General features: G+C 31.2%; 2 protein-coding genes across 5 annotated transcripts in view; one reads left to right on the plus strand and one right to left on the minus strand.

Annotated features, from left to right (window-relative positions):
• The window catches only part of LOC142333475 (RCC1 and BTB domain-containing protein 1-like), a 40,710-nt gene extending 37,620 nt beyond the window's left edge, over positions 1-3,090 (minus strand). For all 4 annotated transcript variants that reach the window (XM_075380703.1, XM_075380701.1, XM_075380702.1 and 1 more), the window contains exons 1-2: positions 2,649-3,090; positions 30-176 (exon numbers count right to left, since the gene is read on the minus strand). In XM_075380703.1, coding sequence (XP_075236818.1) covers positions 30-176; positions 2,649-2,727 — 226 coding nt within the window. In that variant the 5' untranslated portion in view covers positions 2,728-3,090. The remainder of the gene's footprint in view (positions 1-29; positions 177-2,648) is intronic.
• A 612-nt stretch (positions 3,091-3,702) lies between these two features.
• On the plus strand, positions 3,703-27,244 carry RpS8 (ribosomal protein S8). Its single transcript, XM_075379594.1, has 6 exons — positions 3,703-3,818; positions 4,196-4,302; positions 8,393-8,492; positions 12,320-12,495; positions 20,563-20,692; positions 27,039-27,244. The coding sequence occupies exons 1-6, from the start codon at positions 3,815-3,817 to the stop codon at positions 27,146-27,148; spliced, it is 627 nt and encodes a 208-aa protein (XP_075235709.1). The 5' UTR covers positions 3,703-3,814; the 3' UTR covers positions 27,149-27,244.
• The last annotated feature ends 139 nt before the right edge of the window (positions 27,245-27,383 follow it).

Raw genomic sequence — 27,383 nt, forward strand, 5'->3', positions numbered from 1 at the left:
TTATATCTATAAATATTTAAATAACATACCTTTAACTTTTTTACCACATAACTCTTCTACTTTTTTAGGTTCTAAAGTACTTTCAGTTGAATCAATTCCAAGACACGAACATGAATTTTGCCCTAAACCATACACATCATCACTTTCAGTAATTACAAAAGCTTCACTTCCACCACCTATAAGCAAAAAAAAAACATACAAAAAAAATTGTTTAAATTTACAAAACTTAAATAAATTTTCTTTTTAAAACAAAAATTTATTTTGTGAAACAAAAAATTTGTTTAATTTCTAATTTGGATCAATTTATTACCACACAATGCTTTACAATAATATTTAACAAATAAATAATAATTATTACCTTCACTACTCAACAAATTGATTTTTTATTAAAAATACATAAGAATAAAGTAAAATACATATATTTTTTTCTATTAAACATTTACAAATAAACTTTTAGCACTGTAACTCAAGTGTACATTAATATTGATACAAACTTAGTTTTACTAGTGGTCCAAGTGTACTGAATTATGATTTAAATTACCACACTTACTTCACTGAATAGATTGTGCATACCAGTTTAGCTCACATGCAGAAAATGGTTTGAAGCTTTCTGTAACATTTCGAACCATCCATGGTCACAAAAGTAACCAAACTTGGGTTTAGTTTTTGTTGACCCTTCATAAACAAAATTCGTAAATTTTTCAACAAGTTTTTAAAGCTGCTTTATGTAAATATTTATAAAATAAACAGTTTACCAGTAAAATAAGCATGATTTCTGCCTCATAGTGCAGAACTAATTTTACATCAATGAATATTAATTTATGCAACTGTTATTTGGGGAAAAAAATTGATCAAATAATACGAATATACTTATTTCTATTTTATTTTTTGTACACTGGAAATTTTTGCTATCTTGATGATATTATTAATGATGTTATTACTGTTAAAGATTAATTAGTATTAATTTTTCTGTAATTTATAAAAGTTACGGTAATTATATACATTTAGGGACTTGCCTCCAGTTTGATGAAATTTGTAATAATATACCTTATTTAGAACCTAAGTTAAACATTACAAGTGAAATTATTAGTCCGAAACGCCTTCCACCTGACTTACATTCCTCATAGATTACACAATACAGCCACCAAAAATGTAATTCAGCACTGCACAAGTGTAATATACATTATTATAGAAGTAAATAATCGATTATTGTATAAATTATGGACTCAGCCCAAAAATCGGCCAATTTAAGATTAATCAGACATGGTTACCAAGCGAAGCAAGCTTTAGGTTATGTTTGGTTAGTTTATGCTGATATTTGTACAAAGTTCAATATTGGGAATTGAACTTCATTCAACATTGGGAATTTTTAATTAACTAAAGTTAATTCAATCAGATTTCACTTAAACTAAATTTACTTCGTAAATATTGTATATTAACTTAATCTACCTTTCACTTAAGCTTAACCGAACTTTATTTAGTCTTTATGTGAAACTAATTTAATTAACTTGATTAACAAACTTAAACAAACTATTTAGTCTGAAAACAATATAAATTACACTTGTTTGGTGTTGAATTACAAAATGTTTGGTGATGGTACTATGTAAGTTATGAGGGATATAACTAAGGTGAAAGGTGTTACAAACAAATAATTTCAATTGTAATGAATAACTTAGGTCCTAAATAAGGTATATAAAAAATTTCAACAAAATCGCGGGCGAGTCCCTTATTGTATATAATTACCAAATTACTGTTTTATGAAGTAAAAAATTATGTGAAGATTTTGGATCCACTGGAATTATCATTTGAGTGGATGATAAAGATCAAACACCCTGATATTGCCAGCCTCCGTAGCATGAGTGGTAGCGTTCAGCCTTTCATCTGGGAGGTCCTGAGTTCGAATCCCAGACAGGCATGACATTTTCACATGCTACAAAACTGTCATTTCATCTCATCCTCTGAAGTAATACTTAACAATGGTCCTTGAGGCTAAAAAAACAAAAAACACCCTGATATTATTGTGGAAAATTTATTTTCATCATTTTCCTGCTAAAACATTTTCATGGTGAAAAATTATTTTATATAAAATGTTGATTCTTTTTTTTTTAATAAATTACCTGCTGTATTAGGCAATTTCAACATTATTTCTCAAAATTACAAACATTTGCAGAAATTTTGGTTAGCAAATGATTTGCGTAAGATCTTATAAAGTACTTATGAGTAATTTTCTGTATATGAACTATGTATATCAAAATGTCAATAATTTTATAAAACTGGATTTGAATTCAAAGTATGGTCACCACCAAAACGTTACCAAAATAAAAAATAATTACATTTTTGCCCAAAGTACATCATAAACGGATCTTGTTAATCGTATTCTGATAAAAAAAGTAAAATGCTTGTCGACATATTAAATTTATCATGTTTGGTCTGGTTCGAGTTATATAATCCACAATATCAGTCCTGAAAGTTTAAATGTTAAACGGAAACGATATTTAACTGAACAATGAAATATGCCAAGAAACAGGGTAAAGGTTCACAAAGAAATCTTACCATTTAAGTAACTTCGAATAAAGCAAAACCTACACAAGCTATGTGACATACAGTAACCAGAGTAATTAGAATATAAATTAATTTATTATACGCACCAAACACAAAAGCTGATCTAATTTTCGACTTGAATTCGGGATTCAATAAACTGAAAATACTCCATTTATCCAGATTCATAGTTTAGAAGAATATCAAATACAATAAAGACAAATGATAACAGCCATACGTTACTAACAATCGACAACTAACCTAACTTTCTAGAAATGTTTAAAACTGCGCTGTTATAGCTGTCATACAAGACATGATAAATACAGATTCATTTGATTAGCTCTTATCTCAAGCAATAAACACATTGCCGTTATTCGACTCATTAAACATTAAATTTCCTTTTTAAACCTGGTATTATACATTAAGAATTTCTGAGTAAAAGCCTAAATGATAGTTACACATAATTTTATCTTCTAAATTATTTTCTGTAAATTGTTAAATTTACACACAAAAAATTCCGATCGGGTCTAAATTCCCGACCGGAGGATGGTGGGTCCGTTTGTGATTTGAATGAATCTACGTTCCTGAGAACGCACTATTTTAAGAAATAGTGCGTTAATAATAAGTTATGATACAATATCTGAACAATTTTACGCTCCCTAAATTTATTAAATAAAAAAAAAAATCTCGTTAACTAACGGATCAAATACGGAATTCAGAAGGAGGATAGTTCTACATTGATTAGTTAATATAAAAATTATTATATAATAAAAGTAATACATAATTTTACTGAATTAATTTGGTGCAAGTTGTCCTTAAATACAAGAATGAATTAGTTTAATTGTGAGCTTCATAAAATGTATATTTCTAGAACACTTGAGCTCTGCCAAAAGAAATAAGAAAATTACTGTACTATTTAGAATTAAATTTCATTGAGTTTAAAAGATAGTCGCTTATATTTGTTTTGTTGTTTTATTAAATGCTGTTATGGTTTACATGATATTCAATATATTTTCAAAATATTTTATCGAATAAATCCAGTATAGTCCCTATAATGATTACATGTACTCTGTATCTCATCAATATATATTCTAATAAATAAAACTTTTGTAATTACTATTCTGAATATAAAGTTAGTATTGTCAATAGTAACATATTATATATATTTTGTACTTCTACGTGTGGTTATATTTACAGACCAAAGCTGAAACCGGCCACCCCGATTTCCTGTTAGTTGACTTCCGTCGTGAAGGTATCCTTCTTTTTTGTATAAACCATGGGTACGTGTGCTGTTTCGATTCTATTTATTATCTATAAACATCAAATTTTCATCTTGTCTTTATTTTATTATTCTGATAAAATAATGTTTAATTAAAGGTGTATATTTATTTCTTTCAGTAAACTTAATTCGTTGAATTTTGTATTCATCAAATTTTTTTGAAACGTGTTACGAGTGTGGTGATGATGTCTTAACCTTACCTACGCTGATATTTTTGATTGAAAAATGCAATGACATTCTGAGCATTAATCTCATTAGTTTTTATTGTTAACTATATAGAGTAATTTCAATATACACGTTGTTTCGTTTTGAAAATATAATTTTTTTTTGGTTTTACGGGTGATAAGTCTGATCACTGATCCTTATTTATTTTTTTAGGTATTTCGCGGGATCATTGGCATAAACGAAGAGCAACAGGAGGAAAGAGAAAACCTATTCGTAAGAAGAGGAAATTTGAACTAGGTCGTCCGCCTGCAAATACCAAGGTAAAATTAATTTTTTGTAAGATTTCATCTGCTTTCAAATTCAAAAAAAACAATGTTAGATTTAGTTATTACTGGCTCAGATTATTAACACGTGTAATTATAGACATTTTATTTTAGAGCACGATAAATCTATACTGCCACTGAATAGTAATTCCATGTTAAGTGATTTTTTCCTCCTTTAACTAGTAAGCTGTTTACCAGATACATTTGTTACAAGTATTTCAGGAGTTTGAATGACCAACAATGATGATATTGCTAAATTTAGCTCAACCTGAATTTATGGTGATGGTTTATAATTCACCTCTAACGTACTGAAGTTGGTCATACAAAGTTGCGACTGCAAATAATTACAATCTCTGAACTAGAGAATAAATTTAATTTATAATTTTTTGTTTTGAGCATGTTTGATCATTATTTATTTTTTGTGTAGGTCTTACTTTTATTTACAGTTTACGTTTAGTTTATTTTTTTCTGATTCTTTTTATCTTCCTTATATTAATTTTTGTATAGTTTTTATATAAATGTTTCTCCTTTTTTTGTATTTTTTTTCTAAGGTAGTATATTTTGCTGATTGAAAATTAATAGATCTGGCTGTTTTTAAATTTTTTAGAGTAACCTGTAATTTAAATTGACTTTTTTTGTTTTGAATGTGACTTTCTACCCACGTACTTTATTTCTCATGTATGAAGCTGGTATGCCAAGGTAGTTTTATGTTAACATTCTGTTAGAATTCCATCTTGTAGTATAACTTTCACGTTGAGAATGATTATTTAGTTGAGGTGCCTCACTCCGAAATCACGAAAAACATATCAAATCATAAAATCTTTTGAAATGTTTTTATGATGGAAATGGAGTGTCGGAAAAGTAGATATTTGAATATTGATACCCCCGATAATGCAGATTCTCACCTCCGGATAATGTAGAATTCTTTCTTATTTACTATACTACTTTTATTATTTATAACTTTCTCATTACATTACATTGTTGTCTGCTATTATCACACGGCATCCAAGTTTTCTGAGTTTTCTTTATAGCATTTACAGTGTTCAGTAAGTAGAGTGAACTACAACGGATGAAAAAAAATCTGCTTGCCCTGAAATGTATATGTAAAAATTGGGAATTTACATTTATTACACTTATTAAATTCTCTCAATCTGTTGATAATTTGAGCCAATTTTTTTACAGTCGTGGCATTTTGCCAAAACACAGACAATGTCTCCATTATGTAATGAAATGAATCTGAATGAAGATCGACATATTTTCTGTTGCAGAAAACACCTTTGTGTACTTAAGAAGTATGAAAGTAAACAGTGTAACGCAGCTATCTCACAATACGCCGATGTTTAGCCACCACTAGGTTAGGTTATGTAAATTTTTACTAATTTTCTGTTTTCAGACACCCAAAATACATCATTAAATGAATGAATTTGATATGTTTTTTTGTGATTTCGGGGTGAGGCAATTCAACTAAATAATTACCGATTATTTTATTAACCCATTGGTGACTGAATCTTTAGATTTTTTTTTTTTAGCTTGGGACTGAATATTTTTACACTTTACAGCTATTCTCTGAATGCTTTGTATATTACTAGAATAATAGAATGGAAATGTAAAAAAAAATGCTTTATTTATCTTTTCTAATTGATGAAACCTTGTACTAAGGACAGTTATAGTAATTTAATTCGGTGTAGTGCTTCTCAAAACAATTGTCTAAATGTAACTCTACGTAACACGTCTTACACTGATAGACTGTTTCTGAGTATTTATTGTGGGCTGCACAAACTACATATTCTAGATTGCCCTTGTTTTGTTGTAGCTGGGATTTTTTCAATGAAAAAACCCCATTGTTTGGCCTGTATGCATAATGGGTTGTCACCTGATGTGTATGGTCTTGCAACCCCACAGTTGTGTTCAGGGAGTGCTACAGTTTCTATTCCAAAAACTTCCATTTAGGTGAAAATCAGTGAAATTTTGCTTTTTACCAATAGCTAGATTGTGAATGACACTGACATTGTATAAAGAAGATCGAATAAATAAAAAACAATTTTTTATATCCCTTAGCATAGCACCACATTAGAGGGTAAGCACAGAGTTTCTGGTCGTGTCTGTATATACCACACCTAGATTGATTATAATTAGTTACAACATTTGGTTATAACACTGGTGGGCGACGTATTGCTGTGCACATAGGCTGATGACTGGCTTACTGCAGTATAACTATCCTGAAACTCTGACAATGTACTGCATGCTATGTAAGTATGCAGAACTATACAAGATGTTTTTGTAAAGTAATGACTATCTAACCTCTCCTATCAGTCTATCTTTCTCACATGCAATATGCACAGCTATACCTTGGGGGTTGGTTTTCACTTCCTGTTGAAGAACCACTTCCACAAAATCTGGACAATCATGTTGGGAAGAAAGCATTACTTACTGGTGGAAAGAATTAACAGTCATTAATATTTAATCATATTTCTTTCAGTGCTATATTAAATCTGTGCATTATAATGTAATAAAGATAATAAAACTGACAATGCCTTTAGCATAAAGCAGAAAAGAATGCAATAATTAGAAAAATTCATAACAAGCTTGTTACTAAACAAGTACTGTAAAAATCTATGTGCGACATTTCTTGTAATATACATAAATAATTAATTATACTTTTATCTGTTAAGATGATGTTAGTTCTACTGTTTTGGACACTTCACAAGACAAGTACGATTCTGTCTTTAGTGATTGATTAATTGGTTGTTTCTTTATTTTAATAAAGGTGTTAAGATTTCCATAGATGTTGATCAACTGTGATGAATTAGTTAATTTTATACCTGATTAAGATGAGGGTGTTTTTTTCACCTCTAACGTACTGAGTTGATCATATAAGTATAAAATCATAAAATAACATTGATTCTGCACTTCAATTATATACTGTCTTATCATAGGTATTATACAGCACAGTGCTTGTCACGGCTTTTAAATTACATCTGTTATTCCACTATCAATCATTGTTTCATTTTATGATCACGGTTTTGCTTGTCACAAGTCAGCATATGTTAAATTAGTATTCTCATTATACAAGTCAATTTTGTAAAGAACTTATGGTAATAATGCCCACACCAAAATGATTGCAGTATTAAACTATTTTAATATTACAGGGTTACGCGATGTGAAATAATTTCACAGAAAAGCACAGCTGTTTTGGATACTTTTACATCCACCATGACAGGATTTTATTTGTGATGAGCTCAAATTATCTAGTCAAACTTGGGTTGACTTTTTCTTTTCAAGAGATATGAGTGTTCATTATTAAGCAGATAGTTTTAAGCTTTGGAGGGTAAGGTAGTTTAGACAAAAAATGAGGAAGGTGAAAATACAATCAGTTGTGGTTAATAGTTGAAAATGACTGATTGTGTAGTAATAAAAAAATCTCGTTCTTGCCCCAATGCTTGGCATCTATATGTTGCTTTCAGTTATCAAGAAACACATGTATCCAGGCTATAGATAAAATCTCTGATTGTTGCTGTCATAAAACTGCCTTAATACAGAAGGGTTTATTCGTTTTACTTACAACCATACTAACATATTTTGATCCAGACACACAGAAAATATAAGAAGGTTGTGGTGCGAAATATGCTTTGTTTTGGAAATTAGACAACCATTTTTTTAGTTGAATTTTTATTTAAAATTCTGTTTAATGAAAGTGAAATGCATATTCATAAACATTTTTTATAACATCTTGAGTTCTACAATTACACAGCAGGAAACTACATAGTATAAGCTGCTATCAGAGACTGATGTTTATTTGGATAAATAGAGTAATTAAATCCCAAAATTATTTCATGACTTTTCAAAATATTAAAACTAGTATGCTACTTATCAGTAGGATATACTGTTAATACTGTTAATGAATATTAACAAAATTATATTAGTACCCAAACAATAAATAACTTTTCTCCCTTCCCCCATTATTCGTGTGCCATGTGAAAACTTGCGTTATGATATTAAGAGTTGTTAGTATTGCATGATTTAACTAATAAAAGTATGTTATTTCAGTTACCTTTTTATAATGTTTTAAATTGTGTTTTCTTCTCAGCTTGGTGCTCGTCGTATTCACACAGTACGTACACGTGGTGGTAATAAGAAATATAGAGCTTTACGCTTGGATCATGGAAACTTCTCTTGGGGCTCTGAATGTCAGTTTTATTTTTTTTTTATATGAATTTAAACTATTATGTGTATATGCATGCATTTTCATGTTTTTTAAATGCACTATGATGATACAGAAAATATGACGTCTTATTAGTACCACTGTTTTAGTGGTCTACTTAGACATGGCTTATGATTTTTTTTTTTTTCATAGTTACACTGAGTGCGATATATTTTATTGAGTGAGTAATGTAATTAAAAATCAATAGAATGTTTCGTGAAGTAACTCTTAATATTTTTATTCATTAAACAAGTCTTGCACGCTTTTAATGAAGTGAATAGATATTATACCATAGTTTTGATTTGTTTGCTTTCTCTAGTTAGAATCCAATATGGTAAGTACAGCTTATCTTTGGTTTGCCATTTGGATTGAAGTAGCCAAATATGATGCCACACTGGCAGAGCAGATCTGTTTAAATCAGTTGGAAGTCCCTCCAGTTGTACAAAAAATAAAGGCCTATTTTTCAGTTGAATAAATAATGACATCAAATACTGAAAAAATAATATTTAACTCAAAACAGTTCAGTCTGCTAACTGTATATTAGGTAGTCTTTACAACAATGTATACATGAAATCTGATTATGGATTAATTATCAGTCAATTGTGGAAAAAACTAATTTATTAACACTAGAAAATATAAGAAAGAAGGTAAATTTTTTAATTGTATTTAAAATTGTTAATTCTGTATTTAGTATGTGAAATTCATTATGTAGCTTCCAGTTTTAATGGTTTTTATTCCCAAGGCATCTTAGACTGGGCGATGCTAGTTATATTTTAGTTTAAAAGAGTGGTTACACCAATTTTAAAAATTTGATAAATTACTGTTATGATTTATTTTTTATTGAACTTAAGAATAGCAGTTATTATTTTTACTTGTTCGGATGTAGTGGTTTTTTGTTGTGTTTATGATTCATTGTCTTGAACTCATTTATACCTTTCAGATAGATAGAATTCAGTTCCTTCATTCTTAGAAAATCATTCAGTTTTGTTTGAGACTTGGCTAGATGTGTTTTTTCAGGGGGGGGCCATTTTAATTAGTACACCAACGGGAGTATTGCTTGTGGCATTCACATCTGTGGCATCCTGACTTCGGCTTAACTGAAAGATGTCATTGTCTAGGTACTGAAGATGACCTCCAGTAAAGCCTGTAAGGGTTAGGTACAGAGGGGATGGTTTGGCGACCAAAACAATCACATGAGGGTGTCTTCCCCTATGGGATCAGGATTATTATGGGACAACCTGCCTGTTGTTAACCCAAATTTAATAGTAATATAATTCACAGTACGCTTGTTATGCCTTTACAGAACACAGATTTATTTTCTCCTTTTTAAATTTTTCATTAAATGTTACTAGGTTTTTTTTTTCTGTTGGCTCTGAGAGTACAGTAGTATCTTAGTCAAGTACTAAGTAGTTGGTAGCTAGGCCAATGCTCTTTGGGTCACCACCAAAATTATCAAAATATACAGCATGATCATTGCCTAACTTTTCTTGCAATAAAAATCCATCATTACTTTTCCTATATGACCAGTACCATCCAAAATGTCTGGCCCCTTTGTATATGTGAATTTTAAGCACCAAACCATTTCTTCCCGTTAGTAAATATAATTTTATGCCACACTTATGGCCTTTATTTTTTTTATGTATCGTTGGAATATTAACACCAGAGAATCATGGGCACATCTGGAGACAATTTTTTACCTGTGTAATCTCAATAATTTTATTGTCAAAAAGGTCACTTGTTAGCCTTATCTTTTGTAGATATTCACCAGTATTATTGCTGACAAAAGAGAAATTTAAACATCTTAAAATTAAAAGAAATCTTATTTCAGGACATGCACTTTCTGAATATTATATATCGAAAAGAGGCTCAGTGTTCTAATAATAACAGATGAGGAAACGAAATAGTGTCAGTATGAAGCAATAAGACTAAAAATAGTTTTAACTCTTCTAATATAACATCCTTCCAATCTGCAATATGGGATTTCACCTTTGTGAACAGCAGAAAACTTCAACTACACATTCATTAGTAAACTTGATAATATTTTCAAAAGATTATCATCAACAATCATCTGAAGAAAACATTGTTGGAATGACATCAACCGGAAATAGAATAAACATTCCTTGTTTGTTTATTTTTTTAAGGTGCTTTAAAACATATCTGTATCTCCCTACTGGCAGGTTCCTAACCCATTCATTTTCATAATTCACTAACTCAGCTTCACCATTGACTACCTCAGTTTTATTCTCAGAGCTGGAACTCAAAGTTTAAGAACCTGGAAAATACTCTTCATTGCTATCTTCTAAACTATTCTCACTGTCTTCTAAATATCAGAGTAGTTCTTCATTACTTAGCACTTAATTTCTGTGTTCACATTGGAATCCAGAATGAATTCATTCCACACTGGAATGAAGTGTCAGCCTTAAGTTTGTGTTTACATGAACGCATACATATAAACTGTGACCCAGGAGGTATTTGCCAAACCTAACAGACTGATTCAGGACATTAAATAAACAAAAAAAAGTTTGGATAAATGTTCTATCACTTCATTTTCACCTGTCTGTCATTTTCTTTTTCAATAAAAATTTTATCATAACAAGTAGTGATATTCTATCTAACAAAGACATAATTTGATAAAATTACTATTTATGCAGCTATTAATGATTAATTGGTCACCATTTTAGAATTTCCAAATGTATTTATTTTGTAGAAAATTTCAGGTTTATGAACCCTAAATTTCCTTAAAATATCTCTTACGTGCTCATAAGATGATGCATGGATTTTTATTGAAAATTGTAAATCGGGAAAGTGAAGTGAGATTGGAAATTTCTTATACAATTTTTTTTTTATTTTCATGACCTTAATCAGCCCCTTAAGTTTGGCTAACGCTTCCCAAGATACCCAGTGGTTGTATGTATATATATGTTACAGTAAATTTGATTAATCGCCTCCAATGTTGGAAAATTTAATACATTTAATAGCAATTTATTAAGCATACTGGTCATTTTACATATTAAAATAACTTGATTATAAGCAGTAATTACTGAATTTATTATTTAAATCAAAACATTACTGTTGATTATTCCAGGTTAGTAAGCATAGATTATGTTGATTCCATGTACTGATAAATATACATAGTGAATGTAACTTATGCTTATTCAGATTAATCAAATTTACCATAACATATACACACACATACACAAAATCTTTCCATCAATTTACCAACTTCCCAACCAGAGAGAAGATTAGTTCTTAAGCAATTCCTTTTCTGATTTAATCTTTTAAGAATGAAGTCAAAATTTTAAAATTCTGAAAAATAAAATTGGCCAGGCTTTTATTACAGTTGGATTGCTGGTTTTGATCAACTTCCTGAAAAGGTATCAATAAACAAAATATTATTTCCCCCTTCTCTATATTCTTTCTAAATCTGAAATCAAAATTTTGAAATGCCAACAAAAGAGCATGAACAGAAAAAATGATTCCAGTAGAGAAACAAAGTTAGTTTAAAAATAGCTGGTAACTATTAACAATAGCATTGTGTAACAACTGGTATAAACAAAATTGAATGTATGGTGTCTATAACTTGCCATTAACAGCAGTCCCTGTACTAAATGGACAAATTAGTTTCTGTGGAGATGTTTGCTTAGGCAGTACTTTAGTCTTCGTTTACTGTATTACTTCATTATGGACTATGTACAATAATCCTCTCTTGTCCTGTCAAGCTTTCTGTAGCAGATAATAGTTACACTGATGAAAATTAAATCCACCCTTTGTGCTGATAACACATCATATTGTTTAATACATTATTTGTTTCAGGTTGCACTAGGAAGACTCGTATTATTGATGTAGTCTACAATGCATCTAACAATGAATTGGTGCGAACAAAGACACTAGTAAAAAATGCTATTGTTGTCATTGATGCAACACCATATAGACAGTGGTATGAAGCACATTATGCACTTCCAATTGGACGCAAGAAAGGCGCTAAACTGGTATAATCTTATTTTTTGTGCATATACAAATTTAAAAAATTGGTTATTTACTTGGGGGGGTTTGCTACTTTTTAAATGATGACAATTTTTGCGTGTCAGCTGAAATAATATTCATTATTATTGTTGTTGACAGAAGTAAGCTATCTGATATAAAGTAAAAGCAGATCTTATTTAAAAAAAATACCTTGTATGAGATTTAGCATGACAGTGCTTATGTCAAGTCTGATAGAATTGGATGGTGCAAGGTCAAAAGTGCTGCTACTGTTGTTATTTATAAACACCATACCAATAACTGCATGAAGCATATTGCGCACTTGCCAATATTATTGATTGAATAACAAATGTATTATCAGAAAAGAAGAAAGATATATTGATTCTTAACAGCTAGCAGGAATTCTCATGATGAAAAAAATGTTAATTTTTTTTAACTTTCCCTCACATTTGGAAAATTTACCAACTGGTTGCAAGAAAGGTTTCAAGCTAGTACACTAATTGTACTTATATCTGAATTTAAAAAGAGTTCACAATATATTCTTTATTACATCAATTACGTTATTCAATTTTCAGTTGGTTAACCATATATTTCCATTCATTTTTTTTGTTGAAAACTGTTTTTCTTTTAATTTCCGTTATTACATTACCATTACACATTTTCCCAGGCTTCCATCGTAGCCTGTTGCCTTTTTACTTTGTTTCAGAAATTATCATTTTCTGCCTTTACACTGCATTTCCTTTATGTCTAATATTTCAGTTTATCTTCCCAGGTTAGACTAGCATTCTGTCCATACCTGTATACTTCAGTTTTATTTTTTCTCTTGTTAATTTTCATCAATATATTTTCTCGCACATCATTTTTATTGCTTGTACTTTACTATTTTTTGTTTATCTTCTTCAGCACACGTAGCGCATATATATGATTGGATAGTAAAATAATTTTTATAAAGCATTTTGTGAGTATAATATCCCTACCCGGCTTGTGACTTATACTTAAACCCCATCAGTCTAGTTGGACACTTAATTTCAGTCCACATTATTTACAAATTACTATCTTTCTTCACCAGAACAGCTTTTCCCCCTCTGTTAATTTCCATCCATGTCCTATGTTCTGTACATTCCTTCTTAACAAATGAAACTCCTTTTCTTTTTCAAATAAAATAATCTGTAAACACTAACCTCTTATGACTCATTGTGGTAATATATGTATTGCTACTGCTAAATAAATTTTTCCCTAGTAGCAATACTCACGCTCTTTCTATATCCAAATTACTCATTGTTACTGTAAATAATGCTCCCAAATTAATTTCTTTTATTTTGAACCGGTTGTTATTTTTGCTTTTTAAATGATGATATATTTTTTTGAGTCTCAGCTGAAATGTTATAATATTGTTGTTGACATAAGTAGGCTATCTGATAAAAAGTAAAAATCAACCACATATTATCATCTTTTATTACTCCATAGGATCACTTTAATCAGTCCATTATCCAAGTCTTCAATGGGACTGTCTTGTGGACCTTCCAGTACTTAATATGTTCCAATCTTTGTTCCCTTTCTTGTGTTGAAAACCTTCATGTTGTGAGTTTTTTCTTGTGACTGTGAAGCGAGTGGTTCTGTTCATAATATTTTTGTTTAATTTTATCTTGTCCGTGGTGTTTTCTAGTGTAACACCAATTTCCTTCAGATCCTCTCTGATCCATCTGTAATCCTGTCTTTGTGTTTTTCAAGTCAAGATTGCACTGTACTAGCTATTTCAGAAGTCTTCAATTTTGCATCCTGATGGTATGTCCAAATAATTGTAGTCTCCTCTTATGCATGGTATCAGTGATGGTTCTAACTCTGTACACAACTTTATTGGGCACAATCCACCAATGTCCTTTCTGCTACTTTTTTTTTATATGCAGGTTCTTCAAATTCTTTCGATTATCTGTAGTCTTGTCTGTTCTTGATTGTTCATTCAGATGGAAGAATGTTTCTGCTGCATAAGTGGCTTTTGATTTTATAACTGTGTTGTAGTGTCTTATTTTTGCATTTATTGATATACAGTAAGTGTACGGGGTTAAATTTTGAACTTTAGCTAGTCTGTTTCTTATTTGAATTAAGGTTTTTTTGTTTAGATTGTTGGTTTTATTTTTCTGAGATATTAATTGGGTTACTATTTTGATTTTATTACTGTTTATGTTTACTTTTAATTCTGTTGGTTTTGAGGGCTTAATTTCTGTCTCTTTTTTTTTTTATGATATTTTGAGGCCAGTTTTATTTGCAATGTTTTGAAGTTCTAATCTGAGATTTTGCTTCATTGATGTAATTTGCTAGCAGTGCCAAGTTGTCAGTAAAACCAAGACAGTTTGTTTTGATTTTTTGGCCAATTTTTACTTTTGGTGGAGATGTTTTGAGCCATTTCCTCATTACCATTTCTAGAGTGCAGTTGAATAATAGCAGTGAGAGCCCATCACTTTGGCACACTCCTGTTTTGATCTCAAATGGTTTTGAGAGCTTGCCTCTGAATTTTACCATTGATTTAGTGTTTTGTGAAGGTCAGCCTTAACATTTTTATTTATTTGGTATGTAGTCCAAGGTGTAATAGAATTTTTAGAGGGATTCTCTGTGGATCCAGTCATAAGCTTTCATGAAATCTAAAAATGTTATCACCATGTCTCTGTTTCCTTTCCTGTTTTAATCCATTATTAGCTTGACTCATGATCTGGTCTGGACAGCTTCTCCAAGGTCTGAAACCTCCCTGGTATTCTCCTACTTTCTCGGCTTGTGAACTCGTCCTGCTGAGGATGATTCTTGAAAGAATTTTGTAGGTTGCTGTCCAGGATTGAGATAGTCTGCTTTTTTTATCTAGCTGATGGCTTTTGTCCAGTGTTCTGGTAGTTGTTTGATCCAGATGTTGACAAGCTGCTGATAAAGGGCAATTTTTGCTGATCCTCCTGCTTGCCATGTTTCCAAATCTCTACAAAAGTCTGATCTTCTCCTGTTGCTTTTTAATTCTTCATCTTACCCAGTGCTTGGTAGACTTCTTTTATTGTGGGAAGGTTGATGTTATTGGGGTGTTGAAGTTTAGGACTTATGCCATTTCTTGCAGTCCAGAAGTTTGTTGAAATATTTAGCTAGGATTTCCTAGCATTGTCTATTGTGGGCCAGTTTACTGTTTTCGTTCTTTATTAATAGGGTTGGGGGTTCATATATTTGTAGCTGATTTTTTAAGGTATTGTAGTAGTCTCTCTACTGTTTTATTGGATTCTTCTGTTGACTTCAGTGGGTCTTTATGGTGTTCTTTTTATTCTCTTTAGGGTTCAGGTGGTTTCTTTATTTTACTAGATTTTGGAAGGATGTTTTTGATTTCTGGGTTAGGTGAAATAGCCATGCTTTGATGTGTTTTCTTCCACTGTTTCATCACATTTACGGTTTCACCACTGATGTTTTTTATAGGATTTTATTACGGCTAATTCTTCTGTAATTTGTTGAAGGCTGTCAACTAGACCTTCAAGTTTATTCGTGATTGTTATTTTTTCGGTTGCTTTTTGGTAATTTTCATTTTTGATTAGTTGGGTTGGGTCCATTTTTCTTTTAGTTTCAGTGGCTTGGTTTTGTTGCTTTCTTTGGGGAGTAAATCAACCATATATTTACTTATTTTTTTTAAACTTTGTTTGATACATAACTAATAAATTGATAATACTAGAAGGTAAATTCTACATATATTTACACACACACACAGACCTTCATATATTTGTCTTTATTTGTAAAGCACAAATTAGATTTGTATAAAAAGGTTTACAGTGGTTTGTATCATTAGAAGATTATTTTGTAATTTGAATATTCAGATCAAAAGGTGGTTGGTAAAGTGCTTTTATATTTTTATTCATTGATATGCTTCAGCAGCATATACAGATACTCTGTATGTAGCACACTATTGTATTATTACCAGCTTTTTATAAAGCAGGAAATTCACATGTTTGTTTCATTCATAATCTATCAGTAGACTGCTGCCATGTGAAAAGTACTAGAATTTTTTAAAGTAATTAAAGTAGGGAGTTCATAACTGTTCGTATAAATATTTATTTGAAAAGTACAAAAAGAAATGAGAGATACACATCAAAAACCAAGAGCTTCTGAATATATATTACAAATTCCATACTTATAGTCGTTTTCAATAATCTTTTTGCAAGATTAATAAATCTTAATAACTACCTGCAAAATTTTAATACAATGAAAAGTAGTAAATCCAAGAATTATTTTTCTATATACTTTTTAAATATATGAAATTATGTAATACTGGTTAAGTGAAAGGTAAAGAGGAAACATTGGTCTCAGGTCCCCGCTCAAAAATAAATGATATTTATTACAATCTTTCTTTGCTGAATATGACATTTTTAATGCTAAAGTACTACAGCAATTTGGATATATCTGAATAGTTATTTGATAAAACTGAACCTCAAGATCTTAAAGATCTCCCACTCTTGTCTACTTTTCTAATATACCTTCAGTAGTTTGGTGCCTGAGCTATTTATAATGTCTAGCCCTAGTATGTTTTTATTATTATAAGGTTATAAATTATTGTAAATATCTTTCAATTAAGGTATCATATGTCTTCTTCTAGTCAAGTGTTTATAGCTATAAAGGCCGTTTCTTGCATAATAACTGCCAACTTCCCTTCTCCAAATTCCTCCTCTCTCCTGGAGTCCATTCCAACATCCTCCTAGGCCACCTATACTTCTCCATTCTCTGAACATGCCTGTACCGTTGTAGTCTTCTTTCCTCCAAAAACTCAATCACTGTACTGTTGCCTCATTTCTTTTGATCTCATTCCTTATGCGCTGCATTTTTGAAACTCCACAACTCTTGCATAGCACAGCCAAAAACCTTCCCTCTTTTCTTTTTCTAATCTCCTAGTCTTTGGCTCTTAGACTACCAAAAGAATTGACATTGCCTCAAAGCTAGACGGTGATTTATATCTTTTCCACTATTTCCTTCCTGTGATAATAAATTGTTATTACGTAGTCAGATGAAGTCCACAATTGCTAACAACTTCCAATAATTTCTTCATTGGCACTATGTTAGGCTTTTTCTAGGTCTACAAAAATCATGTGGGTCTCCAAATTTCTAATTATCTTTTTATTCAAAAGTTGCCTCAGAATGAAAACATTATCCACATATATGACCTTCCTACTGTAAAACCAACCTGCTCCTCTCCAATCATAATCTCCCTCTCTGTTCTCATTTTAACATGTCCATACAACCTCCCAATAAACAATGTGACACTTATATCTTTATAGTTCCTACAGTCTTTGCTAGTTTCTTCCTTATATATTGAAAAAATATATCACTGTTTTTATTCCTTTGGCATTTCCTGACTCTCAGTAAGACATCCATTAAAAATATCCCACAGTATTTGTCGCATACTCTGGACTATTCTTAATGAGTTCTGTTGGAATGTTTCCAGGACCTGGTGATTTCCCTTCTTTTTTTCCAGTGCCCTATGAATTTCTTATTTTGTTACTCCACTCACCACCTCCTGCCTTCTATCTCCGATAGTAGACAACCTTATATCCCCAGCAAACACCTCACGGTTCTCTTTTAGCAATTCCTCGTAATATTTTTCCCATTCCTTCATTTTAACCATTGACACATTTATCCTTCCTCAACTCTTTACAACCTCCCATGCCTCTCTAGTACGACTGCATCTTGATACTTTCACATCTGCTTTCCCACACATCATTTCTTTCCTTCACCACTGCCGCCTTCTTTACTTCCCTATTAATTCGTGCATATAACTTTTTATCATCCTCCATATCTTTGCTAGTCAGCCACTTCTCATATGCTTTCTTTTCTCCTTAATCGAACCATCCAATCCACCAACCTTCCAACTTCACCAATTTGTTAATCTCCCCCAATGCTTCACTTGCTGCTCCATGAATATACTCTTTCAGTCTGCTATAATTCTCCAACCATCTCTGATCAGTAATCTTTTTTACTAACCACTTCTTGTATAATAACCTGACTGACTCCTGATTCAATAGCTCCAGCTTATATCTTGCGTTTCTTATTTCAGTTTCTATTTCATTTTCCTGGGTTTTAATACTACGTTTAAACTGTATACACACACTTGCTTTTAACAAGAAATGATCCATTCCACACTTAGCACCTCTAAACACCCTTACATCTTCGGTATGCAACTGAAATTTCTGTCTCTAAATCACGTAATCAGTAATAGATTTCAGGTTCGAGTAGGTTGTATATAAGTGAATCTCCTTATGTTGAAAGTATACATTTGTTAACTACAATCCAAATGTCTTGCATATTAATCAACTGTCTTCCATTATCATTTACAGCTTAATCACCAAACTTTCATGTTTCTTCCATCCTGTTCTGGCATTCAAATCCCCTAAAATAAATATTACTTTATGCCGGCACAAAGTGATATTACGTATATTGTATTATCAAAAAGAAGTGTCTTCTTAGGTAGTCCATTTTTCTTTAGCTCTCTCTTTACAATGGGGACAAAGTTTTTAAAAAAACCAGTGTTGTAAAATAGCTGTCATCCATGCCTTCTTTTGGTGTATGTAAATGACCGGCAGTGGCAAATTGTTTGTTTTTCAGCGCCCTTGGCTTAATCGACTTGCCTATTGGAAGGGGTGTCAGCTTTGCTTTCCGGTTGCACTTGCACACTAGAGAAATGTTACTCTGTCTTTAGCCTTCTTATGACCTATAACTGTAGAATCTAATTTAGTTGTTGGTGACTGTTTAGGCAATACTTTGTGCAAAAGACCCATCTCATCAGCATTATATATTTGTGCCAGAGTGAGTTTTTCGTCAACAAATTTTTTAAAAGATTTAACTAATTTGTCACTTCAACAGCATTGCCTGATAATTGTTCTCTTGTTATTGTAATTTGGTAGATTCCATGCTTATCTTTCCTCCTACTCAACCACCCACCCCGTTACTAGCAGTAAATTCAGGATCACCAAAAAAAAAGCATTTTCTTTTATGATAGGTCCAGAAAGTGGAACATCACGATTATTCTCCTATATAAACCATAAATACAAAGCCTCGTCGAGCTGCTCATTTACTGCCTGCCTAGCTGTTGATCTTTCATTTAGACTATCTTTTGCCACCATTTTGGCACAAAAAATTCAACTTTAACTCTTACTTGTTTATCCACTCTGACTCAAAGGAAATCTCTTCTCTGTAATCACAGGTAATAATTCTTTAGTCTCACCTCTATCACTCCAGTAAATAGCATTCAGCTGTTTCTGCATAGTGACCTCTACTTTCTTTTGTTTGGACAATATTTCTTTAAATTAAAATCCAAAAGAAAATTGTTGTATAACACAATCAAAAGCTGTACATATAATGTAAAATTGTGATGCATAAATTAAATAAGCATTTGGTGACAATAAACAATGACTTGAGTGAGGCAGGTGGAAGAGGGGATGTCTTCGCAGATGAATGTGGCGATGACTCCTCTCGCTCCACCCACTCTGCTTTGACATACGCACGTGCGCTTTACCACTCTTGCTGTGGTGGCTAAATACTGAACTCTTGACTGCATAATTACTGTATCACTGACCGTGTTCAGGACAGTTATAGACAAAATTACACACAACTTATATATATGACATCCATTTAATTTACTTGCAAAACTCTACACACAATATTCTTGTGATTTTTTTTTATACCTGTACCTGATAATTTATTTTTTTAACATGAACCCATTTCCTTTAAATCGGACTTGAGTATAAATGGATTACAGATAAATGCATCCCTAGTGTACATTACATGTTTGGAAATGTCAGTGTCTTTATTTTACTACTAGAAGCTGTATTTTTTTACTTTTCTGGGCAGTTTTAAATGTCCTTATATTTATGTTACATATTTTTTAATTAAAATTACATCCTTTATACTTTTTTCACTCTTCCTGAGATTTTTTTTTTAGTTTTGTTAAATTTATATTGTGATATTTAAGTATTTGAACTAAGCTTTTTTTTTATTGCTGTGTTTTTAAATTTTATATTTCAAAACATCAAATTTGTTTGATCTTTATTGTATGTTTTTTTAATATTTAGACTGAAGCAGAAGAAGCAGTCCTCAACAAAAAGAGGTCAAAAAAAGTTGAAAGAAAATACAAAACAAGGCAACGTATTGCCAAAGTCGAACAGGGATTAGAAGAGCAATTTCAGACCGGACGTTTATTAGGTAAATGCTCTATAAAACTTCATTATGTTGTGTTAGTATGTAATAACTTATCCTGGGGTTATTGTAATTGGACAAATCAAGTTTTTTTTCATTGAGACTGTTTGTCATTATTTTTAAACCTACCTCTACTCTGTTGGTCAACTGAGTGAATGTTGTATTGTTTCATACATACTAAAGATCAATTTTATCACCTTTCATTATTTGTCTGTGATGGCCATTAATTTCAACAATGAGTTTGTTTCAAATAAATTTTTATATTAGCTTTTATACATAATTTTTATTTTTTGATAATTCAATTAAATTGATAATTTCGACTCAGGATGGTATTGTGATGGACAAAGATTGTGTCCTCCGCATCTTGTTAAATGATTTGCTTCCTGATGACATTGAGGTCGATGTGTCTGGCGTTGTATTGTACTTGCATTGTATTGAACTTGTTACTTAATCAATGGTTGAGGCATTGGTATTAAAATTGGACTGGACACAGGGTTCAGCGCTTCTGCGGACTCTGTTAGCTAGTTCAGAAGTTGATATTGTAGGAAAAGAAGAGTGAAGATGTCTGAAAGAAGCCTAAAGCAAAGGCATGGACTAAGATAATAATTTTTACTGATGTAAATGTCTGCCAAGGTAAATGCTACCATTTACATTGGTAGCATCCTGACTGAGGCCTCGCTGATAACTGTGAGATGTACTCAGTTAGAGAGCCTTCGATAAAGCCCCTCAGGGCTCAGAACTCAGAGGGGGTGGTGTAATGACCAGAATCATCATAAGGTGAGTGTCTTCCAGTACGGGATTAGGATGTAAAACTTTCTGCTATGCTCTACCATTAATTTAAAAATAGGATGTAACTAAAATTTGTTTTTTTTTACTTTTATGTAAATTTAAAAAAAGTAGAAACCTTTTTTTATATTCATATCATGTCATAACTTCAAAATACAGTAATTTTTTACCATACTTATGATTAAAAAAATTTAGTACTGTATTATACAAGGGATATTTAATAATTAAATAGACATTGATGTAGAAATGAAACAGCTTGTTGGAGGAGTTTTGTACTTTCATGACTTAGGTTGGTATCACTGGAATGAGCTGAGAACAGCTGACTAATAAAAATTGTTTTATTTATAACCTCAGTATTGCATTTAACAATGGCATGTCTGCTTGAAGTTTCCATGTTAGTTGAACAACCTTCAGTGATCTGTTTTTTGCTTTCTGACTGTGAAAAACTGGCTAAACTATTTTCTCAAATGATTTTACAATATTGTGAAAGTTGTATGAACTGTGAAAATTTTTATAAGTGGGTAGAACAGTTCAAAAATGGTCGAACCTCAGTGACTGATGAGCAATGTCCTGTTTGGCCAGTTTAAGTGTCAACTGCTTCACTTGAAACCCGCACTGACGACATTATTCATGAAGATCAACATATTACAGTTGAGCATATAGAAAAAATAGTTGCAGTAAGTGTTGGGACAGTTAATAACGTTATCAGTAACAAGCTCAAATATAGCAAAATAAGTGCAAGGTGAGTCCCAAAAAAATTAACACAACAACAAAAGAAAAGAAGACTCGAATTGTGTACATAATTGAAAGAACACGATGAAAGGGAAGGTGACCCTTTTCTAAACAAGATTTTAACATGTGATGAAAATTGGGTTCACCATTTTGAACCAGAGTCCAAAAGACAAAAAGCATGGAATGGAAGCACACCAACTCACCTGTTCAAAAGAAATTCACAACACAAGCATCAGTGGGAAAAGTCATGTTGACCATCTTTTGGGATGCCTAAGGTGTTATCTTTTGTGATTATTTGGAAAATCAACTTACAATAAACAGTGTCTATTACTCAGACATGCCGATGAAAAAAGTAAAGCCAGCAATGAGAGAAAAACATCACGGATCTCAAAGAAAAGGCATGATATTGCTATGCGACAATGCTATCCTTCACACCGCCCAGCTGACCTAAGAAACCATTGAAAAGTGGGTTGGGAGATACTACCACATCCTCTCTACAGTCTAGATTTGGCTTCCTCAGATTTTCATTTGTTTGGTCCACTCAGGAGGCATTACATGGAAAAAAGTTCAGCAACAATGAGGAGATCAAAGAATTTTTGAATAAGTGGCTCAAACAACAAAAAAGACTTCTTTGCATCAGGTGTAAGAAAACTAGTTCCACTTTGAGATAAGTGTATTAATATTGGTGGGGATTATAGTAGTAAAAGTCTCATTTTGTAACAGGTTTTTTCTACTTCAATTTGTCTCTTTAATTATTGAATGTCTCGTTTAACACCTACAGACTAAAAATCAGAGTGAAATCTTTCAGCAACTTGAAAAGAAAGTATTTCTGGACCTATGTTCATATGATTCCTTTGACTAATTTTTGACTCTAGAATCGACTCAGAAAATAATGTTCTTTCCTGATGAACACTATAATTCCTTCCCCTCTTATTTTACTGGATGGTTGGTTTAATGGTATTCAAGTGCAGTAGTGTGTGTGATAGGTACTGTTATTTATCCATATAAAACAAATTTTTCATAACCAGGGAAAGAATATATAAAAATGTGAGTTAAAAAAAGGCATTGTTTGCAAGATAAAATTACATATTAAATACCATTATGCTTAGTTTACATTCCTTACATACCTTTCCTGTTTTGTATTCTAAAAATAAAATTGAAACCCTATACACTTCTGTTATGTTATTTTATTCCTACTTTGTTAATCCTAAAAATATTTCAATTATATAAATGATTTTATGAAATATATTTTATACATGTATATATACAGCTTTTAAAAACAAGTATATGAGGAAAAGTTTATAAGATGTATAGAAATTTTTTAATTATTAGAATTAAAAAATAATTTTTCTGAAATTCTGGTAAAACGTTTGGCCCAAAAAAGTTTTTATTTTTTATGCTTTCTTATCAGAAACTATGTATTTTTTTAATAATTAAAACTGAAGGAGATATGAATGATCATTTCTGAACTTTTTTTGCTTAGATTACTTGCCTTTTGAGGAGAGATATTTTCAAAATTGAAAATTTTTAATTTAAATAGTAAGACTAAAAAATTTACAAGAAAATGTAAATTGTTCAAATGATTAATTTTTGGGGGAAACCTCATTTTTTTCAGTTCCTTAAACTACAGACATATATTCTAGAAGTACCTTTATGTTATTGATTATGATGATTCTACAAGTAACACTTTTGTTTATACTTATCAATAATGTTACATTAAATGTTTAAACTCACAATGATGATAATTGATAAATTTTGATGTCTGTTAAAGAGCACACTGTTCTAGTGTATCATGTGGACATGTATGATTTTATCATAGTTACTCTGAGTGCCAGTTAATATGGGGAATATATATATAATATCCACCTTTAGAATACATCATTTTAATTTTGAATTAGCAGTTTTAAAATGGATTGTTTTCATTTAAAAAAATGGTTTCAGCTTATAAATTTAATTTAGTCACAGTATATATCATCAGGTAAAGCAGTTTTGTTACTACATCCATGCAACCATATGTGCTTATTTAATCCCATTTCAGTGTGAGTTAATAAAAATGAAAATACTGTTCTGATAAAAAATTAAAGATTTTTATACTTTTTTCCCTTCCAACCTGCAAGTTGGAAAATTACAATTTCCCTTGAGAATAACATTCTTTAAGTTATGAGGATAATTATTGATGCCACATTTAATAAATTAGTTCCTGTAGATAACCGAGATTAAACATGTTTATGTTTTCTGTTTTTTCCTTAACCAGAAAGTATTTTTTATATATTGTACTCTACTGCTTGAAACTAGTAAATTACAGTTGGATGATGAATTAACATATCTTTAATTAATACTGATAGTTCACAATTAATATGTGTATATTACATACACATATTGATATGTATATGTCTGAAAAGTTCTCAAACTAAATTAAATAAAAATACAGATTTAAAGATAAATGAATTTACTCACATCAGCCTTCTGCATAGAACCCTTCTCTAGTTAAACACTCATTGCAGTGCCAGTAGAGCTTGTTAAATGCTCTGGAGGAATCACTTGGTGGGATTGCCTTCAATTGCTCGGTGAAAACACTCTGGATGGCCGGAATGTTGTTAAAAAAGCAGCCTTTCATCTTCAATTAGAGATTTAGGAACAGAAAATAGTCTGCTGGAGCCAAGTCAGGTGAAAAGGGCAGGTGGGATAAGACTGTGATTCTATTTGCAGCCTAATATGTTAAAACTGTTGCCGTATGTGCCAGGGCAGTGTCGTACAAGAATCAAACTGCCCAGATCCCAATACTTGGGCTGGATTCAACAAATGCGATGCATCAGACATTTCATTACTTCCAAATAGAATTTAGAATTCACAGTTAGACCAGTAGGGACAAATTCATGATGAATCAGGCCTTTGGAGTTGAATTCATTCAACATCGTTTTCATTCTTGATTTTTGCTGCCCGTCTTTGTGCTCCAGGACTTGACCAAGCACCAGATTGACGCTTCATTTTTGGATCATACATGAAGCACCAGCTTTTATCCCCATTTACAATTGTCTGCAAAAAATTTGAGTTTCTATCAACAGTTTCAACGAGCAAAAGAAAGACGCACCTGTTTTTGTTCTTTGATCAAGAAGTGTGGAATGAACAAGCACACCTTTCGGCAGTTCATTTTTTCAATTTTACGTACCGCGCCTTTACCAATTGTTTAGCTTTTCTGCTGTGACCCAAAGGGTAAGATAAGGTTGTTCGAGCAGAAGTACGCATACACTTTCACGTTTTTGTCGTGAACTTGTGTTTACGACCTCCTGCTTCGTTAGTCATTATCCAACAAATCTCTACCAACTTTAAACCACTGCCGCCATGTGTATTTTGTAGTATGAGATGAGATGCGACTTCATCACTGAATGCAAGCTCTATCATACAATAAGTTTCAACAAGAGTTTTGAAGTCTGAACACAATTTTATTGTCACATAACACAACTTAGCAACTGAATATAACTCAAGACTGGAGTGATAAAATTTTGTACACATGCTTGTCAGACATACTACATAGTTCCTTGGTTGTTCGAGAGATGGCAGTACTTGTATCGATTACAGAAATTTATTTTAGGAACTTTTCAGACCTACTGAGTATATTTATTAATCATCTTGCTGTGTTTATTTAAGCTACATATTTTCATAAATTTTCTTTTTTTTTTAAGCAAGTAAAAATTTGTTCACCTTGTAGGTTTATCCTGTACTTCTGTAATAATTGTGGTTTTAAATTTCTAACTAAAGAAATAACAAGATCTCATAAAATCTTTTGTTTTGTATTGGCAAATGAATCTTGTCAATGTCTAAAAAAAAATTATTATTTTTGTGTACATAAACAACCTACCTAAATTTGAAACTCTATGAATAACTAGAAACAAATCAGTGTCAATTATCATGTTTTTTGAAATCATCAGTTTCTGCATTATTAAATGTTCAGCCGTATTAAATAAGAAATTGCTTTCACCCTTGCCAAATAGCTTAAAAAACATAAAAGAAAAACCATGGTTATGAAGGAAATAGACTTATTACTCTGTGTACTGATTAGTTTTAAAAAGGGATTGTCTATGACTAATTGTCTTTCCTGCAGTTTGGTTTTCATAAATCCACATGAATCTTCAATTGAAACAGATAAACAACATGATGTGTCAGAGAGAACCGATCATCATTTATTTGTGTGTGTATATGTACACATATATTTGTTTGTATGTAAGCAGAATGTTTCATGGAGGTGTAAGCCAAACTTAAAGGATTGATTCAGGACATCAAAATAAACAAGCAAAAAAGAGTCGTGCAGACAAATAACATGTCTCATTTCATTTTCCCTCTGTCCACAATTTTGTTTTTTCAATAGAAATTTATATCTTAAGATTGGAGATATTTTAATGAAATTTAGTGTGTGCCCAAGAACATATACAAAATAAACAAGTTTGAAAAGTGTTCAAATTGATTGATAAACAGATAAAATTGTTAAAGTGATTAGCAAAACTTAATGCAGTCTGATAATTTTGTGCTTGAAGAAATTGTCACGTTTCTGAAAAAACATAATTTTTTTATTTTTAATAAAAATCAATAAGGCAAAATATATCTCTTATTTTAATGCTGGAGTGACATTAATTTGGATTAATATTTAATTTATGCATAACTTGAATAATATAGATTATAAAATCTAGGAGCACAGTTTACCCTGGAAGGTACCTCAGTACTAACGTTAACTAACAAAGCAGAAAAGTGATGAAGGAGGTCAAAGAAAATTTGTTTGATGAAAAATTATTTATGTTTTACAGATTTCAGGTAAATAAATTCCTTCATTATGTTTCAGCATGCATCGCAAGTCGACCTGGACAATGTGGACGAGCGGATGGTTACATTCTTGAAGGGAAGGAGCTTGAGTTTTATACTAGAAAAATTAAAGCCAAGAAAGGAAAGTAGATATAAGTACTTTCATTTCTTCTTCAATGATTGTTTTATTAAAATTTATACTCTTCTGTTAATTTCGATTAAAATTTGATGGTGGAGTAATAAAAATGTTTTTTTTTTTTAATGTCACATTTTATTTATCAATTTATATTTTTATTATTTAAGATCCAAGGATTAATTATTATTATTAGATTAATTATAAATAAATAATTAAACTATTAACATATTTTGTTCGTTATGCAGAATG

This window comes from Lycorma delicatula, chromosome 12, assembly GCF_047948215.1.
Source record: "Lycorma delicatula isolate Av1 chromosome 12, ASM4794821v1, whole genome shotgun sequence".
NCBI lineage: Eukaryota > Metazoa > Arthropoda > Insecta > Hemiptera > Fulgoridae > Lycorma > Lycorma delicatula.